Source organism: Schistocerca americana, chromosome 8, assembly GCF_021461395.2.
Source record: "Schistocerca americana isolate TAMUIC-IGC-003095 chromosome 8, iqSchAmer2.1, whole genome shotgun sequence".
In the NCBI taxonomy this organism is placed as follows: domain Eukaryota; kingdom Metazoa; phylum Arthropoda; class Insecta; order Orthoptera; family Acrididae; genus Schistocerca; species Schistocerca americana.
The window spans coordinates 29,552,078-29,575,267 of NC_060126.1; the positions used below are offsets into that span (position 1 = coordinate 29,552,078).

At 45.8% G+C, this 23,190-nt stretch overlaps 1 protein-coding gene across 1 annotated transcript in view; it reads left to right on the forward strand.

Annotated features, from left to right (window-relative positions):
- The first annotated feature begins 311 nt into the window (after positions 1 to 311).
- LOC124544950 (ice-structuring glycoprotein-like) overlaps positions 312 to 23,190 on the forward strand; it is a 47,839-nt gene continuing 24,960 nt past the window's right edge. The window contains exons 1-6 of the mRNA XM_047123696.1: positions 312 to 724; positions 6,615 to 6,746; positions 10,784 to 10,924; positions 19,607 to 19,747; positions 20,039 to 20,179; positions 21,460 to 21,600. Coding sequence (XP_046979652.1) covers positions 318 to 724; positions 6,615 to 6,746; positions 10,784 to 10,924; positions 19,607 to 19,747; positions 20,039 to 20,179; positions 21,460 to 21,600 — 1,103 coding nt within the window. The 5' untranslated portion in view covers positions 312 to 317. The remainder of the gene's footprint in view (positions 725 to 6,614; positions 6,747 to 10,783; positions 10,925 to 19,606; positions 19,748 to 20,038; positions 20,180 to 21,459; positions 21,601 to 23,190) is intronic.

The window sequence follows — 23,190 nt, forward strand, 5'->3', positions numbered from 1 at the left end:
GGAAATTTTATGGAAGATTTATTTGAAGGGGTTTTACACGGGTAGGATATCAAGGTGTTAAAAATACATTGTGATAGACTGCGTTATTTTTTAATAGCTGTTGCTTCGTACAGGCCTACACTTGCACTGCTGAGTGACGCCGTGTTCCAGAACCAGCCTCGATGACGGCGGTTAACGAGAGGCAGGAGCCCGCGGCCACGGACCTGGGCGCCCTGCTGGACGCTGGCGACGCCGCCTTCGTGACGCTGGAGGCGGGGCAGACGCGGCTGGCGGCGCACGCGGCCGTCCTGGCCGCCAGGAGCCCCGTCTTCGCGGCCATGTTCCAGCACGACATGCTGGAGGCCGCCTGCGGCCGGGTCAGCATCGCCGACGTGGAGGCTCCGGTGATGAGGCAGCTGCTGGCCTACATGTACACCCTCCAGACGCCGCAGCTGTCCAGCACGGCCCCGCAGCTGCTGGCGGCGGCGGATAAGTACGGCCTGACGGCACTGAAGGCTGCCTGCGAGCGGCAGATGGCCGCTCAGCTGGACGTCGAGAACGCGGCGGCCGCAGCTGTCGTAGCGGTGAGGCACTCCTGCCCCCAGCTGACCGCGGCTGCCGTCGCCTTCATAAACGCCAACCGCCAGGTCTTGTCAACCCGGGGCTGGGCAGAGGCGATGAGGAACCACCTAGAACACGTCATCGAAGTGACCAGGCTGCTCAGCGAGACACCAGCGGAAACTGGGTGAGCCTGAGGCGAACCACTCGCCACTGTATCCCAGTTTCTTATATGGTGTATTTTCGAGCCTACAATTTTTGTCACGCGCACCTTAGATGCGTCTTATCTCTGAAGTACAGCATTACTGCAGGCAATTCTCTTATATCTCACAATGCTTTCATTGTCTTCTCATAACACGTTCGACCAATTTCTAAATTGAACTGTCTATATAATCAGCTACGAGGGGGGTTCAGTAAGTAGTGCAACACTTTTTTTTTCTTTCCAAAAGCACGGTGGTTCTGTTCAAGATTCCAGTACACAATATTATTCCCCCCTCTTTTGAATGCAAACTCCGACGTACTGCTTCCTGCCCAGTGCATGCTTGATTAGATCTAATAGTTGGAAGTCGGAGGTGTGAGCGGATCATAGTGTCGATGAGAATGATCAATCAAATTTTGTGAGCTCCTTTCGGGTACGCAGACTTATGTGAGACCTTATATTATCACGGAGAAAGAGAGGTTCGTATACAATTTTCTGGCGTCGAATATACTGAAGTCGCTTCTTCAATTTCCTGCGGCTTGAACAATGCGTTTCAGAGTTGATCCTTGCAGCATGAGGGGGGACATCAAACAGAATATCCCCTTCAAAGTCCCAGAATACCCATGTCTGGCACGTGGTGATTAACCCATATTTCATCACCCCTGACGATGTTCGACAAAAAAAAAAAAAAAAAAAACTGTCACGATCAGCTTTGTAACATGCAAGTAACTCCACACAGATCGCCCGTCGTTATTCTTCACGATCCTCCGTTTGGCTGCGAGGAACCCAGCAGGTACACACCTTAAGTATCCCAACTGGTGGACGAGTGTGTCATCACTACCACACTGATGTCCAGATGTGCAGCGAGTTGTTTGATTGTGATCCGTCAGTCAGCTCTAATGAGAGTGTCCGTACGTTCCAACATTGTACAAGTCACAGTTGTGTGCGGCCAACCAGCACGTGGGAGATCAGACGGGTTTACGTGGCATTGTTACAATGATGACACACACCTCGCCCAGCAGTTCACCGTGCCTTTGTTCACTGCCAGGTCTCGTGGACATTCTAGAAGGGCCTGTGTTCCGTCAAAACAAATTAAATTAGAACTGTCTGTCTGGAACACACCTCCATCACAGAAGCGATTTTCAAGGTTGTGTGCATTCCCGTCACTTACCTGAACTTCATGAAACTACAAGGGCTGAAGCGAGACTATTCCACGATGTCCCACAGAAAATGATAATAATAATAATAATAATTACGTATTTTTTCATCCAAACCTGGTCGAGAAAACAATGTGTCGCATTAGTCATTGAATGCCCCTTGTAAATTAGCAAAAAATATTGAAACAGGCCAGTTTTCCATACCTTCTCAAATTGTTTGTCCTTTAAGCACTTCATACTTATTTTCGGTTCTGTTATATTGCATGTTTACTGTTGTGTTGGCAGAAGAGCCAACACCGTGTTAGTAGTGAAGGCCAAAATGCACGCATTTTAGCTCACGCAGGCTGGCGTGAGGAAGGAAGGACTATATTGGCGTGAGGTCTGGAACATGACAAGGAATTATAATTCAGAAAGCGGACGTAATTATTTTGATACTTAACTTTAAACCGTTGATGATGAACGTCGCTCTTGACGATACATGATTCACAATATCAATCTCAATAGTAACTGAATATGGCGCCTCGCTAGGTCGTAGAAAATGACGTAGCTGAAGGCTATGTTAAACTGTCGTCTCTGCAAATCAGAGCGTATGTAGTCAGTGAACCATCGCTAGCAAAGTCGGCTGTACAACTGGACGAGTGCAAGGGAATCTCTCCAGACCAGACCTGCCGTGTGGCGGCGCTCGGTCTGCAGTCACTGATAGTGGCGACACGCGGGTCCGACGTATACTAACGGACTGCGGCCGATTTAAAGGCTACCACCTAGCAAGTGTGGTGTCTGGCAGTGACACCACATTTACTACATGTTGTTGTTTAAGCATCGTATCACATAGCAGCATGAGTTAAGGAGAGCATTGATGCAGTCACAAATTTCCATTTCTCACTGTGCCAAGCTGTAAATGCAGCTTTGTCACAACTTTTAGAAATGATAAAGCGTATCACTATAGCAACATCAGTCCTATATTCACGTGTAACAGCCAATGTTCAGCGCCCTTGGAGCTGGCAGGCAGACCTCTCCACACGTCAGCAGCGTAACACACAGCCCTCCCAGTTTTCACAGACGTCTCATTAGGTGGCAGCACAAGTGGGCAGCTTTGCTTTGCTGTTGATGATCGCAGTGGAGGAAATGAAACCCCAGCGTCTCACAAGCACAATGTGATTCTTAGCAGTGTGATGTATCTGTCAGTCAATGTGAACCATCAGTTAGGGCAGTTCACAAACAACAACTCAAGTACACATGTTATTCCAAAACGTTATCCTGGAAGTAGGGGCAGGAGGAGGTGGTGAAATAACACACACTGCAAAAGATACCTTTTTATTTTAAAAGACTTCCTCAATAATAAATTTTTAAGTATGTCATTTTTTAAACAAACAATTTCAAAAACAATTTCCAATAGCTGACAAATTTTCTTTATGAAAAGGAGATTGCAAGGTATGACGTTAACAACTTCCCAATAATAAGATTTTAAACTTGATATATATAAGAGAACAATCCCTTTAAAAAACCTTTAAGTAGCTAGTTTGTACTGAAGTTAAAATAGTTGTCTCTTGCCATTTAAATAACTTATATTACACTTGTCAGTTGTTACAAGATAAATGTGAATAAGCCATCATACAAACCTCCACATTAAAGGCAGTTCACAAAAAAATTTTCCTTAGCTCAGTGAGGGAGTGACAAGTCTAAAGGGGCCCAGATCGCAATAGTCTGAATAGTTACTGGTGTTCAACAGGGCCACAGAGGATCAGCCCCAAAACTTCCATTACAAGCCACCATCTCCCCGAGTTACCCAAAACCAGAAGATGTAGCAAGGGCAGTGCCTGTACAGACTCGGAACCACAGAGACACATGACCCCAACTCTAACTCACCCAATCCAGGTGTGAATGAGGCAGCCCGACCAAGAACCAATTACCACATTCCTGCTGACAGGCAAACGAAAACTGTGGTGGGAAGACCTCAACAAAACCACTGGTGAAGAAACTCATACACTTCACTAGATCTTGAAAAACCCATTATATATAAAAACAGTACTCAACTTCTCACACTCCACCACAGCGCTGGGAACACGTTGCACTTCCAAATGCTCGTCAGAGTCAACCGCTGCCAGTGGTTTCAACGGCTGATAAGAAGACATACGGTCCCACGCGCTGATCTCCTGCACCATGGCTTCTAAGCTTCATAAGCCACGTACATGCGGGTAAGGCAGACTTAGCCCCTGACAGCCAAGAGGTCGACCAAAGCACGTGGCGAGCAGTTGACGACCCCCAACAGCAGGGCCTCGCTCGCGTCACCACCTCTCTCGGTCACAGCCCAGTACGTACTGCTTGACCGCTACGCAACCGTACACTTCCTCCCCCTCCCGCCAGAGGGCAATAGCGATTCAAACAGCGCGTCAAACCGAAAGCGCCACCGCAAACACTAGACGCGAAGCGAAAGCACTCCGTCTGGCGAGCTTTTCGAAGAGCCGGACACAACTATGGCTCACAATATAATGAAGAGCTGGTATACCTTTCACCCTGCCACAGCAAGCTTCTTCCACCAGGCTGTAAAGAGATAGGAATATTTTCCAGCCAAGTTGTGGATGCAACACATTTAGTAAACAAGATGCTTCAAGTACAGGGTGTAGCTTTCTACTCCTCAAACACATTGCGCCCACCCACCAGACAAGTGCACACAACACAGCAACTCTACACAGACCATCAAGATGCTGTGCCTTTCCTTCACATTTCTCTCTTCTCTCTGTTCATCTGTGCCCCAGAATATGTACTATACTTTGGTTAGCCCCCTTCTAAATCACACACAGGGACGGTGTGTATCAGTTAACACACTGTACAGCATCCTGGAGGAGCAGACATTAAATCTCAGCCCACCTTTCTTGCTTCATTACTACAATATAATTTAGTGTAAATGCAAATGTAAATTCAAGGATTAGATATTAGGCCTGTTCTGACTGGCTGACTCCTGCTTACAAGGCAGTACAAGGAGTAGTCTATAATTCTGTGACATTCCATTATTAATGATGATGCCTCTGCTTCTTTATTTAAGCAGCTTCTCATGTGGCCTCACAGAACTGATTGGACCCCATTTTATATCTCCCTACCATAGAAAAAATTCTGGTCTTACTGGGATGGAACTAGGTCCTCCTGCAGCGCAGACAGTAACACTAACCATTAGAATATGGCGGTGGTCGTGTAATTTATTAACCTCTGATGAAATATTATTACTGAGCCATTACAATTAAATGCAGTTGTAAAAGTAAGTTTTGAAAAAGCTCTTGATAAAATTTTATGATATACTTTTACTAATTCCTAAACATGACACTCTTCGTTACCTCAGGCTTCACACTTTATTACACTGTAGATATCGACTTACATATCACAACGTCAGTTTATTTTACAACTTCTCGCTTACATCCTCTGCCATGTCCATAACAAGCTTCATGTTATTTCTATAGTAAGTTGACATCCCACCTTACCTGATTATATTGCCAACTCTCTCTCCCTTTATCTCTACCTCTCTCTCTATCTTCTATCACCCACAGATGAACACACACACACACACACACACACACATACGCTTCACTGATTATCATTCAGCTTCCTGACGTTAGTTTCCAAACCTTATTTACAGGCAAAAGTCACAACCGTCTGACATCGTTTATGAACTCACGGTTTCATGAGTCTGTACCGAAATGCTCTTTTCCCATTGCTTTATGGTGCCCCTCCGTCGTTCTGTTTCTTACTTTTGGCATCCTCTGATCAGAAGTTACGTTTTAACGTACTTAAATTGTTTCTCATTACTGATTTTATCCACACTCTCACTCGACGTTGATATAAGATGAAAACGTTTGAAAGTGCTTGTTGGCCTGTGCATATGAACTCTATTTTCTCGACACCATTTAAATTCCTGTGATAATAATTTTAATACGGTTAAATTTCACACTGGCTTAGCTCCGTTCTTTACTGAATCCATTGCTACCTTCTTTGACTGACCTTCTCTGGCAAGTTCAGAATCTGCTGTCCTGGATGTTGTCTGTGTCTCTCACAGAAAAGTTTCTGACAAACGGGCCACCAATGCTTTCAGCACCATCTGATGGTCATAGTGACTTGATATGCACAGTTCAAAGTCTGAGTCTGATTAGTGGCCTTGTCATTTCTATGTGATTATTTCTGTTGTGATGTTTTTGAATTGTCCTGTGTAATAACCCTCCTTTTATGACACTATAGGTTATTAATACAAGAGCAAATCTCCTCTAAAGTTTCTTCCTTTGACATGAGTTAGAAGTTGACCGTGATCGTGTATGCTGATGGAAAGAAACCGAAACGTAGTTCGTCAGATGGAGGGCTACGATCTGACAGGAAGTAACAGTTATTCTCATGGTTATCAAACCTACTGTATTACCGTTGAAAAGTATAACGGCGAGTCATGCTAATGAACCGAGCGAGGTGGCGCAGTGGTTGGCACACTGAACTCACATTTGGGAGGATGACGGTTCAATTCCGCGTTCGACCGTCATGATATAGGTTTTCCCCGAATCGCTTCAGGCAAATGCCGGGATAGTACCTTAGAAAGGGCACGGCCAACTTCCTTCCCCATTCTTCCCTAATCCAATGAGACTGATGAATTCGCTGTTTGGTCTCTTCCCCAAACAACCCACCCCCGTGCAGATGAATACAATGGCATGCGCTCTCGCTCAGGCGGCGCCTCTTCTCCCTCTGCGCAGGTCGGCGGGCAGTGGGGGGACCGCGGGGGCTGTGCGGCACGGCAGGTGGGGCCGCACACCCGTGGCTACCGTAGCGCCCATGGTACCTCTCAGCGGTGCCCCGCCCGACGACGCCGACGCCTCTCGCATGCGGTGAGTACGCTCACTACATACAAACATTTTCCAAGTTCACAGTACGATTTACGTGGCGTTAGCCTAGAGTTAAGGTCAAAACACCGAATACCGCTTTGTTGTATTTTTTACTCATATATGGACTCAGATGAAATTCAGCTTCTCCAGGGAGAACGCTCGTTGGCAAATGTGAATCAGATCTGTTTCTTAGACACTCTTTAAATGATTGCTCAGTTCAAAAGCTGCTTTCCACTGGCTTCCATCCACCCCTCCAGCAGTATGGTCTGCAACACGCGAGCTACAGACATCATCTGATCACCACAGTACCACACTGAATACGTTTAGATGTTATTCCCTTTCAATCTTTTCTGAGACGGTTGTTACGTATTCAAACTGTGCTGTCCAATAGTTCAACTGGCTCTGAGCTCTATGGGACTTAACTTCTGAGCTCATCAGTCCCCTAGAACTTAGAACTACCTAAACCTAACTAACCTAAGGACATCACACACATCTATGCCCGAGGCAGGTTTCGAACCTGCGACCATAGCGGTCTCGCGGTTCCAGACTGAAGCGCCTAGAACCGCTTGGCCACTCCGGCCGGCTGTCCAATAGTTGTCTTATCACCAGAGCACAGGTGTTAACCCTTGTACGTGTTGTGTCCGACTTCTTGGACACTAAGGGGACTAGTAATAATTCAGGTAATTAATTACAACAAAGCTTATCCTTATTCATCCGGCTCGGCTGTAGCTGTGGGACTGCAACGTAGACTTGCGGTTCAGAATACACTAGACGAGTCACGATTACTGGTTGGCGAATTGCCACAAGTTCAGGATGCCGTACTGTGGATTCACTGTTGTCTCTAGGAAACACAAGTTCGTAGACACTTTTTGACACAGTTCCGATAGCGTTGACGGGTAGCCACGGTTCACAGGAGACGAGAGTCTCTCCACTCCCCGACGCTTGACGCGGGCTGTGTAATGGCAGCGCGACCACGTTACTCCGACGGGAACCTCCTGGAAGGGCGCAGCATCCTACCTCGAAACGAACTGCCCTGCTGCCATCTGGCAACCCTGTTTCAAGGCAGGTGGCGCCTCAGATATGCGGCAGGCACGACCCCTTCCTAGCCTCTCACTGGCGCCACGCAGTACCACTTTGCTGTGCAGCACCTCTGAGGTGGTCGATACTTCTCGCGGTGGTCGATACTTCTTGCACCGCTCTCGATACTCGCGGTTAGTACTTTTCATCTGTGCTTTATTTTGCTCAAAATTAGTTTAATATACTGAGCTATTATGTATGTCCGTCTCAGGGGAAGCACTGTGTGATTTAAACATGAATGGTAAATGATTTCTGGCACCGCGCGCCTCGGAGTTTGAATCCCCACCAGACGTCATGGACGTCGAAGACACATAGAGGTCTCTGCACCTGTAAGCTGTGGCGGCGCGCGCCTCCTGGCCCGCTATTAGTGTGAGGGCGCCACAGTGGATCACGTGGTCCCAGCGGCCAATAGCGGCGCCCCCAATACAGCATTTAAGCGCCTGCCTCTCGCTCACCAGTCAGTCTAACCTTGCGTACGTCTCTGGACACATCGCCTCGCCTTAGACAGCTTATTTACTTTCGTGTTTTGCTTACGAGTGGACGTGGTTGTTAGGTTTTCTTGTGACTCCGTTGTTTCGATCTTCTTGTTGTTTGTTCTGTCCTTCATCGATCGTGTCCCTCCTCTCCCGTTGTGTTGTTGTTCGCAGGCCGCACCGCGGGTCACGCCGCGTTTTCCGTCACTTCAACCCCGCGACCGTTCCGGTCGCCGTTACAACATGATTCATCTTAACGGGCCTGTTACTGTTTCTCAGTGTATTTTCTATTATTTGTATATTCAAAATCCATCAACAGTACTACCGGTTCCATAAGAGGAGCAGCAAAATGTGGCCTTCTAGCACCAGGAATCGAACCGGGTCCCCTTGACTGATAGCCAGTTATCTCAGCCACTATACCACACTGGATAACAACGCAAGTGGCCCTCGAGGTAGCGTAGTAATCACCAGCACACTATTCGACAACGACTGCAATTTCACAATGTCGAACGACGTGCGCGGGATGTACTTCATGTGGCTGTTATCGGAAACGATCGGTGACGTTATAGTAGAGAAGTGACTCAGGAAAACGAGATCTACTGGCAATGCTTTCAGGTTTGCTCGGCATAAGCCATCAGGTGTCTCAGTGTTCTCATGAAGTATCGCCAGTAGTGTAGTGCGATGTTGTTCAAAATCATGAATGCCCAAAAGGATGGAGGAAGATGTTGCGGTAGTGGATACCTTCAGGTGAAAAACAACTTATATTCAAAACTGTACTGTTTTGCCAGGAAGAAAAAAGCGGAGTCAAGTAATGGTACCTCTACAGAAAGCAATAGGAGGGAAGTGAGAAGGGACAATGAAATAAATTTTGGAAGACTTTAAGGAAATGGAAGAACGACGAAAAGTTAAAACTCAAGGAAAACAAAGGTATTCTAGAGAAGTTGTTCCTCTACATGATTTTGATAAAGCATTTACGCAAAGAAAATTTTTGGAGAATTGTGAGCAGACGAATGAAATTCGATTGTTGAGAAAGGTGCTTGTATTTGAAAAAACTAAGACGAATTTTGAGGAATGAAAGGAAACATTCAGGAAAATTTCGAAAGTGATGGATTTTGGTTTCAATAAATGTAAAAATATGAGCAACATCCTAACAGAGCGTTCCGACTTCGTTGGAAAGTGCTTACTACTTGAGAGCAAACAGAAATAATGAAAATGTGCTATTCACCGACGAAACATCTCTGCATACGCATTAAACAAAAAAAAAGATTTGCCTGTAATAGGAAACTCCGGGTAAAAAGCTGATAGGAGTGAAGGCCAAGGAGCTACAATCGTATATACTAGAGGAGCGAGGTTCTCATAGGAGGAGCAGTATCATATTTTAATTCAAAATCTAAGTCCCAAGATTACCATGATGATACGAAAGTTGATAATTATCAGAAGTGGTTAGAACTGTACCTGAATATTAACTGTTCCTGTTAATATTCATAACGCACCGTATCATACGATTCACACATGCAAAGCCCCCGCTACGCAACTCACGAAAGGATTTAATCGAATGGCTAATTCACATAAAAATCGGTTTTTAACCGAGCTTAAAAAGAACTGAGCCTTCAATTATTGCGCATAATAAGCGAAAGCCTTATTTAAAAGCAGATACTGTTTTAAACCGTAAGGAATACATTCTTCTGATTCCCTAATAATGCCACTACAATTTGCAGCTGTAGAATTAATCTGGAATGTGATGAAACAGAAGAACTGCAGAAAAAATCGTTTCTTCCATTATGTTGACTACTCTAAGACAAAGAGCCAATGAAATATCATCTAAGATTGCCCTACATAATATGCTTGTGAGCATGTAAAATGGATTGAAAATACATACAGGCACAGAGATGTGTTAATGGAAGACGCAAATGGTTTCATTAGTATCCTTCTTCTTTACTGCAACCTTGTTTGGGCTGTAGCGCAATCTGAAGTAAACCCGTAGATGTTCCACTTGGTGAGTCTACTTAACGTTTATGACATTTGTAGAGAAAAGTCAGATGTATACAAACTTACCTCTAGTTGGAAGAGATGCCCATATTACATCAGTGAGTAAACTGTCCGCTGTCTCTTTGTTGCTAAATCGCTCTAATCACGTACTTTTTGCTTGTATAGAATATTTACGCTAAATGCTTTTGACAGCTGGAGTGACAGTATATTTTCTTTGCAGCTTCATGTTCACAGTGAGATCATAGTTGTACCGTCCATTCTCGTTCCCATCCCCCTTCCTCCTCCCCACCCTCAAATTGCGGTTGTACCGTCGATAGACCCCCTACCATCCCCCCACCCCATCCCCCTGTCCAAACACTACTTACGAGCCGGATCACGATAAAGCGGCGAAGGTACCCTCTCCAGGTGCGTTACTACTGAGGCCGACTACTATCGTCAGTAGTAGGGTGACGTCTGGCCTCAGCGACATTTCTCTTCCAGTCCTACTGTCTCTTTCCGCAGCCCTCCATCCGCTGGAGACAAGAAGAAGGCGGGCACCACTCAGCCGCAGAGCAAACACAGCCGGACTCCTGCCGCAGCCGCGGCGCCCGTGGCTGCTCCACCCTCTGCCTCGTCTGATGCGACCGCCGCTTGTCGCACGCCGTGAGTACACCCACAACATATGCTTATTTCCCACATTCGCAGTAATTTTTATGGGGTGTTAGCCAAGTGTAACTGGCAAAGCATCGACTTTCTCTTTGTTGTATTTCTTACCCAGCTTTGCATTCAGACGACATTCAGCGTCCGCCTGTCGAGTGACAGTACGCGTTCGCGATAGGTGATAATAAAATAAGATTTTACGCAATAGTCCAATGCATTGCTCAGCCAGAACATTACGATCAGCTACTTGATAGCCGGTTGCTGCCTATATCACGGATAACAGTGGCGACGCCTTGTTCATGGAAGCAGTGATTCCTTGGTACGCTGATAGAGGGAGTTGACACCATATCTGCACACACAAGTCATCTAATTCCCGTAAATTTCGAGGAAGGGAGATGAAATCTGCCGCCAATCACATTCCAGATGTGTGCGATCAGAACCGACATTGCGATCCGCTGCCCTCAGTCATGGCAGTAATTGTTTGCTCTAACACCATTACGTGTCACCATCACGGCCACAAAGAGGGCATGGGGTCAAGTGCAAAAATATCGTGGTTGGGTAGTGCTGCTAAGGGACTGTCTACACACAAATAACGGAACAGACACAGTGGACAAGAATAGCTAAGATGAATGATTTACCATTGGTCTACTGAATTGACCAGTGTTTGATCTGGAGAGCTGGGGGACTCGCACATCAACTGGAATTGCCACTGTGTCGCTCGAAACACTACATCGCTTTCCTGTTGTTTAAAATTGTCACTGGGGTCGGGAAACATAATCTTCATTAAGGGCTGTACGTGGTGTGCAACTAGTGAACCACTGTGGCACCTTTGCCTTCATGGTGCTTTGCACATGCCCCGGTCGACCAATTCTTGCCCTTAAGAATGTTCCACAAAGCATAAAGTAGCCACCGCCAGTTTGTCCCAGTCCACAATACAGGCGTCAAGAAGCTGTTACCCTGGAAGACGATGAACTCCGCCTTACCATCGGTATGATGAAGAAGATATCGGGGTTCATCATTCCGTGCGACGCTCTACCACTGTGCCACTCCGAGGTTCACGTGGCCATTTCAGTCGTAGTTGTGGATGTTGTGGTGTTAATAGTGTCACATCCACGGGTCGTTGTTTGTGGAAGCTCATCGTTGGGGTGTTCGGTGCACTGTGTGTTCAGGCACACTTGTATTCTGCGCAGCATAAGACTGATGTCAGTTCCGCCACTGCTCACCGCCTGCCCTGTTTTACCGGCCTGACAGCTTACCATATCCGACGCCTGTAATGAGGTGTGGCCGCCGATCCCCATGGTTTCATTTTAGTTTGGCCACGCGTTGAAGACACTCACCGCAGCAGTCTCCGGAATGCTCGTGCCGAGCCCCCGGGCTATCAAATTCAGACAGATCGCGCGCCCTCTCCATTCTACGCAAGGTCTTCTCACTCACTGGTAGTACGAGGGTCGTTCAATAAGTAATGCCCGACATTTTTTTAAAAAAAGCCATTAATATACATAGACAAACGTCCTCGTTGGTGCTTCAAATTTGATATTTGTTCCGCGCGCCGGTGGTTTCGAACCGTTCTGGCAGATAGCGGAGCCGTAGTACAGCGTCAAAATGACATCTACCTACGACTCACGTTCCAAGCAGCGTGCTGTTATTGAATTCTTGTGTGCAGAAAAAGAAACCGTGGTGAACATCCAGGAACGTTCGTGTGCAGTGTATGGCGATGCTCCAGTTGATAAGAGTACAGTTGGGCGACCAGTAAAGAAAATTACAGCCTCAGGAAATGCAGAAACAGAGTTCCATACGCAGGCCAAATTGGGTTGGGCATCATTGCCTCATCCACCCTACAGTCCAGACCTGGCACCCTCGGAGTTCCATCTCTTTGGGCTGCTTAAAGATTCTCTATGGGGAACACAATTTGAAAATGACGGGAGTGTCAGTCATGCAGAGAAAACGTGGCTATGCCTACAGGACAAGAGCTTTTACCAGCAGGGAATATATGTTCTTCCTTGACGTTGGCATAAGGCCATAGAACTTGATGGGGCCTATGTAGAAAAATAGGAAATGCACAATACATGTTGATGTATATAGTCAGCAGATTCTGACTCTTAACAATAAAAATGTTCATGGAGAAAAATGTGGGGCATTACTTATTGAACGACCTTCGTACATGCACGATCCGTGTGCCTGACTAGCAGAGATTCCTTACCAGGTGAGGTTGTTAGCACCTGGACGGGTTTATATCGATAGTAGGTCGCTGTTCATAATGTTCCCGCTGGCCAGTGTACCTGTAATAAAATTTTAAAAAGCTTTTTTCTATGAAATGGATCCCTAATATTACAGATTCGACTTTACTGCCTTATTCGAATTTTTTTGAGCACCCGTTCAGGAACTGATACCCTCATGTTACCTGTCAGTGCCCTCAATTGCATGATCCCTAACTTTCTGTTTACAAACATCATCTGATGGTCGTAGTACCACATTAAGCGCATTTTGAAGTTACTGCCATTCTAATTTCTTTGATATTATTATTGTATGTTCTTTGCATGCTGCCCAGTGGTTGTGTTATCACTTCGGTACAACTGTTGACCGTTATATGTACCTTTAATTAGTGCTCTATTTTGCACAAATAGTTGTTTGATGTACTGAGCCACTAGTGTGGGAAACTGAGGAGAAACAGTGGTAAATTCAGTAGACCAACGGTAAATCATTTATCTTAGAGGACCTGCTATTCTTGTCCACTGTGTCTGTTCCGTTATTTATGTGTAGACAGTCCCTTAGCAGCACTACCCAACCACGATATTTTCGCACTTGACCCCCTCCCTCCTTTGTGGGCGTGATGGTAACACATAATGGTGTTAGAGTAAACAATTACTGCCATGACTGAAGGTAGCAGATCGCAATGTCTGTTCTTACAGCACATGTACTTTGAAGTGTTTCAACACGTCCTCGTGAAATGTAATCAGTAGAATGTCGTGAAAACAGTGCCAATCAGTTGAAGGACAGCTTATATTCAAAGTTTTACTATTTTGGCAGGGTGAAAGTAGCAGAATCAGACTTTGATATATGTACCCAAAGCAATTTGGCGAGCAGATAAGGTGGAATATCAGAAAGGATAGAAAAATACACTTTGAAGGATTTTATGAAACAAAAAGAAACCGAGAAAATGAGAAACTCCAAAAAGTTAAAGGGTTTCCAGAAAATTTGCTTCTCTAGATGACTTCGATACAGCACTTATTTAGATAAAATTTTGGGACTATTATAAACGTAACATGAAAATCCTAACGTCGAGAAAGCTGCTTATTTTTTCAAAACCACCGATAATTTTTCTGGAAGGAGGGGAAACGTTCTGGAATATTTCGGAGATGCATTTTAGTTTTAAAAAATATTAAACTAAGAGAAACATACTAGTAAAACATTCCGGCCTTGTTGCAAAGCGTGGTGATTATTAGAGAGCAATCTGATATAATGAACGGCGGGCAAATAACCAATGGCATTCACGTACGCTACGTAGATGCATAGGCATTAAACGTCAATAAGTGCCAGTAATATTAAGAAATTCTGGGTATAAAGAATAACAGCAATGAAGGCCAAAGTGCTTTTGTTGTCCACATCAGAGGGGCAATGGGTTATATTGATGGAACACAATTTACAATTCGAAGTCAAAGTCCTAACAATATCACGATGAAGTGAATGGGGATACATCACAAAAAGGGTTAGAAGGGTACTGATTATTAATATCCCTGTTGCCAAGTTTTTAGAATTGATAATACACGATAGAACACTGCTGAGACCACAAAAACTACAGTACCGTAACTCGCTAATGGACATATGCGAATGGCTCATTCAGAATAAATTCACATTTGCACCGAGCTTAGCAAAGAATATGCTGGAATGAGATTTTCACTCTGCAGCGGAGTGTGCGCTGATATGAAACTTCCTGGCAGATTAAAACTGTGTGCCGGACTGAGACTCGAACTCGGGACCTTTGCAAATATCGATTCATTCAGGAGTGCTAATTCTGCAAGGTTCGCAGGAGAGCTTCTGTGAAGTTTGGAAGGTAGGAGGCGAGGTACTGGCAGAAGTAAAGCTGTGAGGAGGGGGCGTGAGTCGTGCTTGGGTAGCTCAGATGTAGAGCACTTGCCCACGAAAGGCAAAGGTCCCGAGTTCGAATCTCGGTCTGGAACACAGTTGTAATCTGCCAGTAAGTTTCAAGAAATAAGCTCTTACGAATTTTGTATTATAATAAAAGTATGTGTTTATAGCCAAAGTATGTGTTTATAGCTGACGCAGTTAAAGCATAGGGATCACACTGCTCTGGGGCTCTCGTAACACTACTTTGATTTGAACCCTCCGCAAAGTGTGCCCGCGGCTCTCCCCCACTCTGCCAGCCAGCAGTACAGCAGTACCCCCCACCCTCTACTCACCCAGCCACGCACGTCACTGTACCGCGCGGAGCCACTCGGTCCGTTTACTTCCCGTCATTTCTATTGTCTGGGTAGACATCGCGTTCGGTATTTGTGATACAACAGAACTAGTGGGTGGAAAATGGCTGAGGAGGAGTTAAAATCGTTGAAACGAAAGTCCTTTAACCCATACTCGTTAATCCACAGTGGGAAGAAGAGTATTTTTTGTTGGAACGCTAAGCGGACCTCAGTGTTGGATTTGAAATGCAACATTGTCTTCATGGAAGAAGTACAATGTGAAGCGATATGATCAACTGCTTCACGAGAAGCATAGAGTCGTTTTGAATAACGAAGAAAGAAAAGCCAATCTTATCGAAGTGAAGCAGAAAAAGGAAAAAAACGTACGTACGCACGTAGATAACTATCACATTGATTCACATTATTATTGTTATTAATAATGTGTTATGTGCATCTTCCGTCACTTTTAATTCCTCCTGTAAGTATTTAGAGGACAAAACCCTCATCATCCACAACGATGCAGCGATGACAGTGCACAAGTGTGTGAAATCGTATGGGACTTAACCTCTAAGGTCATCAGTCCCTAAGCCTACACACTATTTACCCAAAATTATCCTAAGGACAAACACACACACCCATGCCCGAGGGAGGACTCGAACCACCGCCGGTATCAGCCGCACAGTCCATGACTGCAGCGCCTCAGACCGCTCGGCGATGACAGTAGGCTATCATGTAGCTTTTAAAATAACTAAAACAGCACGGCCCTTCGGCGATGGAGAATTTGTAAGAGACTGTTTTCTTGCTGCCGCAACAATTTTGCGCCCAGCAAGTTTTCCTGTTTTTGAAACCGTTCGTCTTTCACTGAGAACGGTTTGCAGGCGCATTGAAGAAATGGCACACGATTTGGAAGCCCAATTAAGAAACAGGATAAAAGATTCGGTTTTCCTTTCATTAGCATTGGACGAAAGCACTGATGTATGTGATCATGCTCAACTTTCAGTCTTTTTGAGACTAAATCATGCTCAGTTTAATGTGATTGACGAACTCCTCGGTTTAGTGCCAACGCATTACACAACAACGGCCGACAATATATTTTCGTGCGTAGAATATGTAATAGAGAAATACGAGCTATGTTGGGAAAAACTTTCATCGATTGCAACAGATGGGGCTCCTGCAACGATTGGTCATAAGTCTGGAGTCGTTGCTGTGATACGAAAAAAGTTGAAAGCCGTCGATGTCCAGCTGGAACTACCAGCAATACATTGCGTTCGTCACAGTGTTAATTCGCTAGAAAAATGTGCCGAACTTGTTGGCGTCATGGACGTGGTTATAAAAACAGTTAACAAACTCATTGGGACACAGACAGTTCAAATCGTTCCTGGCAGTTCTCGAGTGCGAATACCGCGATGTTCAATATTTCTTGTGAAACACGCTGGTTGAGTTGAGGCGTTTTTTTTAGAACGGTTTTTTAATTTACGTAAAGATATAGTATTATTCATGGATGCGGAAGGAAAACCGCTGAAAGAATTGGATGACGCACACTGGATTTTAGACCTTGGGTTTTTAACTGACATAACCATGCATCTGAATAGCTTGAACGTAGCTTTGCAAGTTAGAAATAAGGTAATTAGCGAAGTGTTTGACACTGTTTTGGCATTCAAGAGAAAACTGCTTTTGTGGACAAAGCAACTGTCAGAATTGTCGTGGGTACATTTCCCGAGCGTTGGTCTAGTTGTTAGCGAAGACAATTTGGAACAGAAGAGGCTCATAGAACATTTAGATGGGTTTGTAACGGTGCTACAGTCTCTCAAAGGCATTTTTGATAGTACCGGGTGATCAAAAAGTCAGCATAAATTTGAAAACTTAATAAACCACGGAATAGTGTAGATAGAGAGGTAAAAATTGACACACATGCTTGGAATGACATGGGGATTTTTATTGGACCAAAAAAAAGAAAAAAAAAAGGTCACAAAATGTCCGACAGGTGGCGCTGGACAGCAAAACTGCTACCGCGACGGATGAGAGGTACGCCGATATGTTACAGAATCGCATCATCCCCAGCCTGGCTGATAAACACCTTCTGGAACGTACGATGCAGGATGGCGCTCCACTCCACATTGCTACACGCGTGAAAGATCTCTTGTGCGCGTCGTTTGGTGATGATCGTGTGCTCAGCCGCCACTTTCGTCATGCTTGCCCTCCCAGGTCGCCAGACCTCAGTCCGTGCGATTATTGGCTTTGGGGTTACCTGAAGTCGCAAGTGTATCGTGATCGACCGACATCTCTAGGGATGCTGAAAGACAACATCCGACGCCAATGCCTCACCATAACTCCGGACATGCTTTACAGTGCTGTTCACGACATTATTACTCGACTACAGCTACTGTTGAGGAATGATGGTGGACATATTGAGCATTTCCTGTAAAGAACATCATCTTTGCTGATTATTGCTATTGTGATCTGATGAAGCGCCATGTGTCAGACATTTTTTGAAATTTGTATCTTTTTGGTTTTGATAAACCCCTTTTTATTCTATGCATGTGTGTCAATTTGTACCTCTCTGTCTACATTATTCCGTGATTTATTCAGTTTTCAAATTTATACTGATTGTTTGATCACCCGGTAGATTTGAGGACTTAAATCGACTGGAATGCGATATCACGCCTTTTGCGACTCCTTTTGTAGTTAACGTTGAAAATTTGCCTCCTGAAATTCAGTTGGAACTCACTTTCAATGCAATCGTGTGCCGAAGGAGAAGTTTCTCACTGAAGATACCTTGGAAAGCTCCTACAAATATTTCCCACGTGAACAGTTCCCATTGTTATTTAAAATAGCTGCCAGTGTGTATTGATTTTTTGGAATAATATACTTGTGCTAAAGTGTTTACTCCATAAATAAAGTGACAAAACCGAAGCTTAGGATTAGTGTTACTGATGTTCAGCTGACTGGTGCAGTGCGCCTAATGACCAATAGTTTCACACCAAATGTTGAGGTGCTGGTTTAAAATCATTGTAAAACCATCGCGGATGATGTAAATTAACGCCTGTAACCTATCGGTACGTGGTACCCCCTCCTCTGAACTATCCACTTCTGTGTAAATATAGCGTAACATTTGCAATACAGATGTGTTCGTTTCTTAACCCTTTACGTCTGTATCCTATTTGTAGCAATGAAAGTAGAACGTGTTGCAATGGTTCGAAACTGTGTTTCGTCCGTACATGGCCAACCGTTGCATGGCACAGGATACACAAACTTCGGGTAAGCGCGTTTCACAGTCACATCCCACACACGCACGTTGTTCCACATTTGATTAGCCTACCGATAACCGTGTCCCGTTGCCGTGTTCACGGACGCCGCAAATACGTGAAACGACCTTGGACGTACGTGTGTTCCAGCTGCACTACGTACGTTAGCTCCTCCATAGTCAGCAGTGCGCGCGAAGCGCTCTCCCGCCGGCACGGTTGCCCTCGAGCTGTGTGGAGAGCCGAGCGGCCAGCCACGCCGCACAGCTCTGCTACCCGCACTACGTGCCCTCAGCTGCTCAGCGTTGTCCTCGCGGCTAACGGTGCCCGCGGACAACCATGCGGGCAACTCTCGTACCCACCCACCCATGCTCTGAAGCATATCTTGCATACTAGCCAGAGAATGGTTTCTTCCATTAACTAAAGTACAATATAGCAAATATCCAAAGACTTTTCCCTAAGATATAAAATTTGGAGCTACTTGGTTGACAAGTAGCAATTCCGGTCTCGTAAACTGACAACGAGAGAACGGTGTGCTGACCACATGCCCCTCCATATCCGCATCCATTGGCGCCTACTCGCTGAGGATGGCAAGGCCTTCGGTGACTACCGTTGTACCTCCAGAGGTCTGTTCGGATAGAGTTGTTCACCTAACATTACAAAGCATCACTAGCCAAAAGCTAAAACCATTTAAAACAACTTTAAACTGAACATTGGCGCAGAGATAGAAGAAACAGTGTTAGTCTCGAGAGTGAAGTTGAATATGTAGCACACGACGATGAAAGTAATATGGAAACTGACGCGATGTATGAAAACTGTAATGGATCCCAGTGAATCGGTGTACTTTTCACGGTGGGCTGTGCAGGCACAACGTCCTCTCTACGTCCCGCAGTACATAGGGACTCACGGTGAGCCGTGTGAAGCACCTACACGCGCCGGTGCAACAATGCTGAAGCCGCTTAATATTGTCAGGATGACGTCTGGCCTGGGTGACGCTACACTTTCCCAAGCTGTGTTTCTCTTCGCAGCACGCCAACCACTGGAGACGGTAAGACGGTCGCCTCCATTCAGCCACACACCAAACAGGATCAGACACGTGTTGCAGCTGTGGCGCCCACGGCTCCTCAGCCCACTCCTCCATATGATGACGCCGTCGCCTCTCGCATGCGGTGAGTACACACACTAAACGTGCAAATTATCAGCATTCACAGTACGATTTATGGCGACGCTAGCCAAGTGTGAATCTCGGAACACCGAATGTCGCTCTGTTGTACTTTCACTCAACATTGCAATCCTTACTCCCCTCCGCCGCGATCTTCATTGCCCAAACACTGATTACGAACATTCTCACGATAAGGTGCCAAAGGTACCCCTCTCCAAGCCGACTAATATCGTCAGTAGTAGGATGACGTCTGGCCTCCACTATATTTCACTTCCGGACCTACTGTCTCTTTTCGCAGCCCGCCAGCCGCTGGAGACAAGAAGAAGACGGCCGTGTCTCAGCCGCAGAGCAAACACAGCCGGACTCCTGCCGGAGCCGCGGCGCCCGCGGCTGCTCCACACACTGACCCATCTGACGCGGCCGTCCCTTGTCTTACTCCGTGAGTACACTCACTACCTATACATGCATATGAAGCTATGCTGCATATATGTGAAAATTGTGGAGCAGAAACCTCCACTCTACTTTTACAGTGTTGCTATCCAAAGCGACAGATGATAATATTCCCCATTGATTGAAAGTTAATGAGACGTCTCCAATAGCACACAGGACAACATCTTGAGATACCTTTAAAACAGGCACATGTTATCTTACCATCTCACAAAGGCATCAGAGTGGTTAACATGCCGTATAATGCACCACTTTGTGGAAGTATTATAACGGATGGTAGACGAGTGAATTCCTTTAACAAGACCGTCTGAATCAGGAATTTTTATGAAACTCATGACGTCACACAATACATGTGTGGGGGTTCAGTTTCATTGAAATTTATGTATATAAAGAAATGTTGACTTTAAACCTGGTTCACAACGATTTGTTTTAGCGCAATATTCCTCCTTTGCGTCTAGACAGATAGGCTGACGTTTTCTGCAAACAGAAGATAAGTCCTAACAAAAAACTGTGGGATCAAGTCTCAACTTGCCTTTTTCCTGTCTCAGAGTGCTTAGGTCTACTGGTTCATAGTACTTGGAATTAGCCAAATGACATTTCATCTAAGATTGACGTACATAATATGCTTGTGAGCACGTAAAATCGATTGAAAATATATACAGGCACAGAGATAAGTTAAAGGAAGATGCAAATGGTTTCATTAGGACTCTTCTTCTTTACTACAACCTTGTTTGGGCTATAGCGCAATTTGAAGTAAACCTGTAGATGTTCCACTTGGTGAGTCTACTTAAAGTTTATGACAGTTGTAGAGAAAGGTCAGATGTATACAAACCTACCTCTAGTTGGAACAGATGCCCATATTACATCAGTGAGTAAACTGCCCGCTGTCTCTTTGTTGCTAAATCGCTCTAATCACGTAAGTTTTGCTTGTGCAGAACATTTACGCTAAATGCTTTTTAACAGCTGGAGTGACAGTATATTTTCCTTGAAGCTTCATGTTCACAGCGAGATCATAGTTGTACCGTCCATATTCGTTCCCACCCCCCTTCCTCCTCCCCACCCTCAAATTGCGGTTGTACCGTCGATAGACCCCCTACCATCCCCCCACCCCATCCCCCTGTCCAAACACTACTTACGAGCCGGATCACGATAAAGCGGCGAAGGTACCCTCTCCAGGTGCGTTACTACTGAGGCCGACTACTATCGTCAGTAGTAGGGTGACGTCTGGCCTCAGCGACATTTCTCTTCCAGTCCTACTGTCTCTTTCCGCAGCCCTCCATCCGCTGGAGACAAGAAAAAGGCGGGCACCACTCAGCCGCAGAGCAAACACAGCCGGACTCCTGCCGCAGCCGCGGCGCCCGTGGCTGCTCCACCCTCTGCCTCGTCTGATGCGACCGCCGCTTGTCGCACGCCGTGAGTACACCCACAACGTATGCTTATTTCCCACATTCGCAGTAATTTTTATGGGGTGTTAGCCAAGTGTAACTGGCAAAGCATCGACTTTCTCTTTGTTGTATTTCTTACCCAGCTTTGCATTCAGACGACATTCAGCGTCCGCCTGTCGAGTGACAGTACGCGTTCGCGATAGGTGATAATAAAATAAGATTTTACGCAATAGTTCAATGCATTGCTCAGCCAGAACATTACGATCAGCTACTTGATAGCCGGTTGCTGCCTATATCACGGATAACAGTGGCGACGCCTTGTTCATGGAAGCAGTGATTCCTTGGTACGCTGATAGAGAGAGTTGACACCATATCTGCACACACAAGTCATCTAATTCCCGTAAATTTCGAGGAAGGGAGATGAAATCTGCCACCAATCACATTCCACATGTGTTCGATCAGAACCGACATTGCGATCCGCTACCCTCAGTCATGGCAGTAATTGTTTGCTCTAACACCATTACGTGTTACCATCACGGCCACAAAGGGGGGAGGGGGTCAAGTGCAAAAGTATCGTGGTTGGGTAGTGCTGCTAAGGGACTGTCTACATACAAATAACGGAACAGACACAGTGGACAAGAATAGTTAATATGAATGATGTACCATTGGTCTCCTGAATTGACCAGTGTTCGGTCTGGAGACCTGGGGGGCTCGCACATCAACTGGAATTGCCACTGTGTCGCTCGAAACACTACATCGCTTTCCTGGCCCTGTGACACGGCACATTATGTTGTTGAAAATTGTCACTGGGGTCGGGAAACATAATCTTCATGAAGGGCTGTACGTGGTGTGCAATTAGTGTACGATACACCTTTGCCTTCATGGTGCTTTGCACATGCCCCGGTCGACCAATTCTTGCCCTTAAGAATGTTCCACAAAGCATAAAGTAGCCACCGCCAGTTTGTCCCAGTCCACAGTGCAGGCGTCAAGAAGCTGTTACCCTGGAAGACGATGGACTCCGCCCTCCCATCAGTATGATGAAGAAGATATCGGGCTTCATCATTCCGTGCGACGCTCTACCACTGTGCCAACGTCCAGTGGCGAGGTTCATGTGACCATCTCAGTCGTAGTTGCGGATGTTGCGGCGTTAATAGTGGCACATGCATGGGTCGTCGGTTGTGGAGGCCCATCGTTACGAGTGTTCGGTGCACTGTGTGTTCAGGCACACTTGTACTCTTCCCAGCATAAGACTGATGTCAGTTCCGCCACAGTTCCCCTCCTGTCCTCTTTCACCAGTCCGACGCCTGTAATGGCGTGTGGCCGCCCATCCCCATGGCGTCTGGCCGTGGTTTCACTCCGGCTTGGCCACGACTTGAAGAAACTCACCACAGCGCTCCTCGGACCCCCGACAAGTCGTGCAGTTTCCCCAACGCTCGTGCCGAGCCTCCGGTCCATCAAAATCTCCCCTCGGTCAAATTCAGATAGACAGCGGGCCCCTCCATTCTACGCAAGGTATGCTCGCTCATTGGTAGTACGAGTGTCGTTCAATAAGTAATGCCCGACATTTTTTTTGTTTTGATAAAGCCATTAATATACATAGACAAATGTCCTTGTTAGC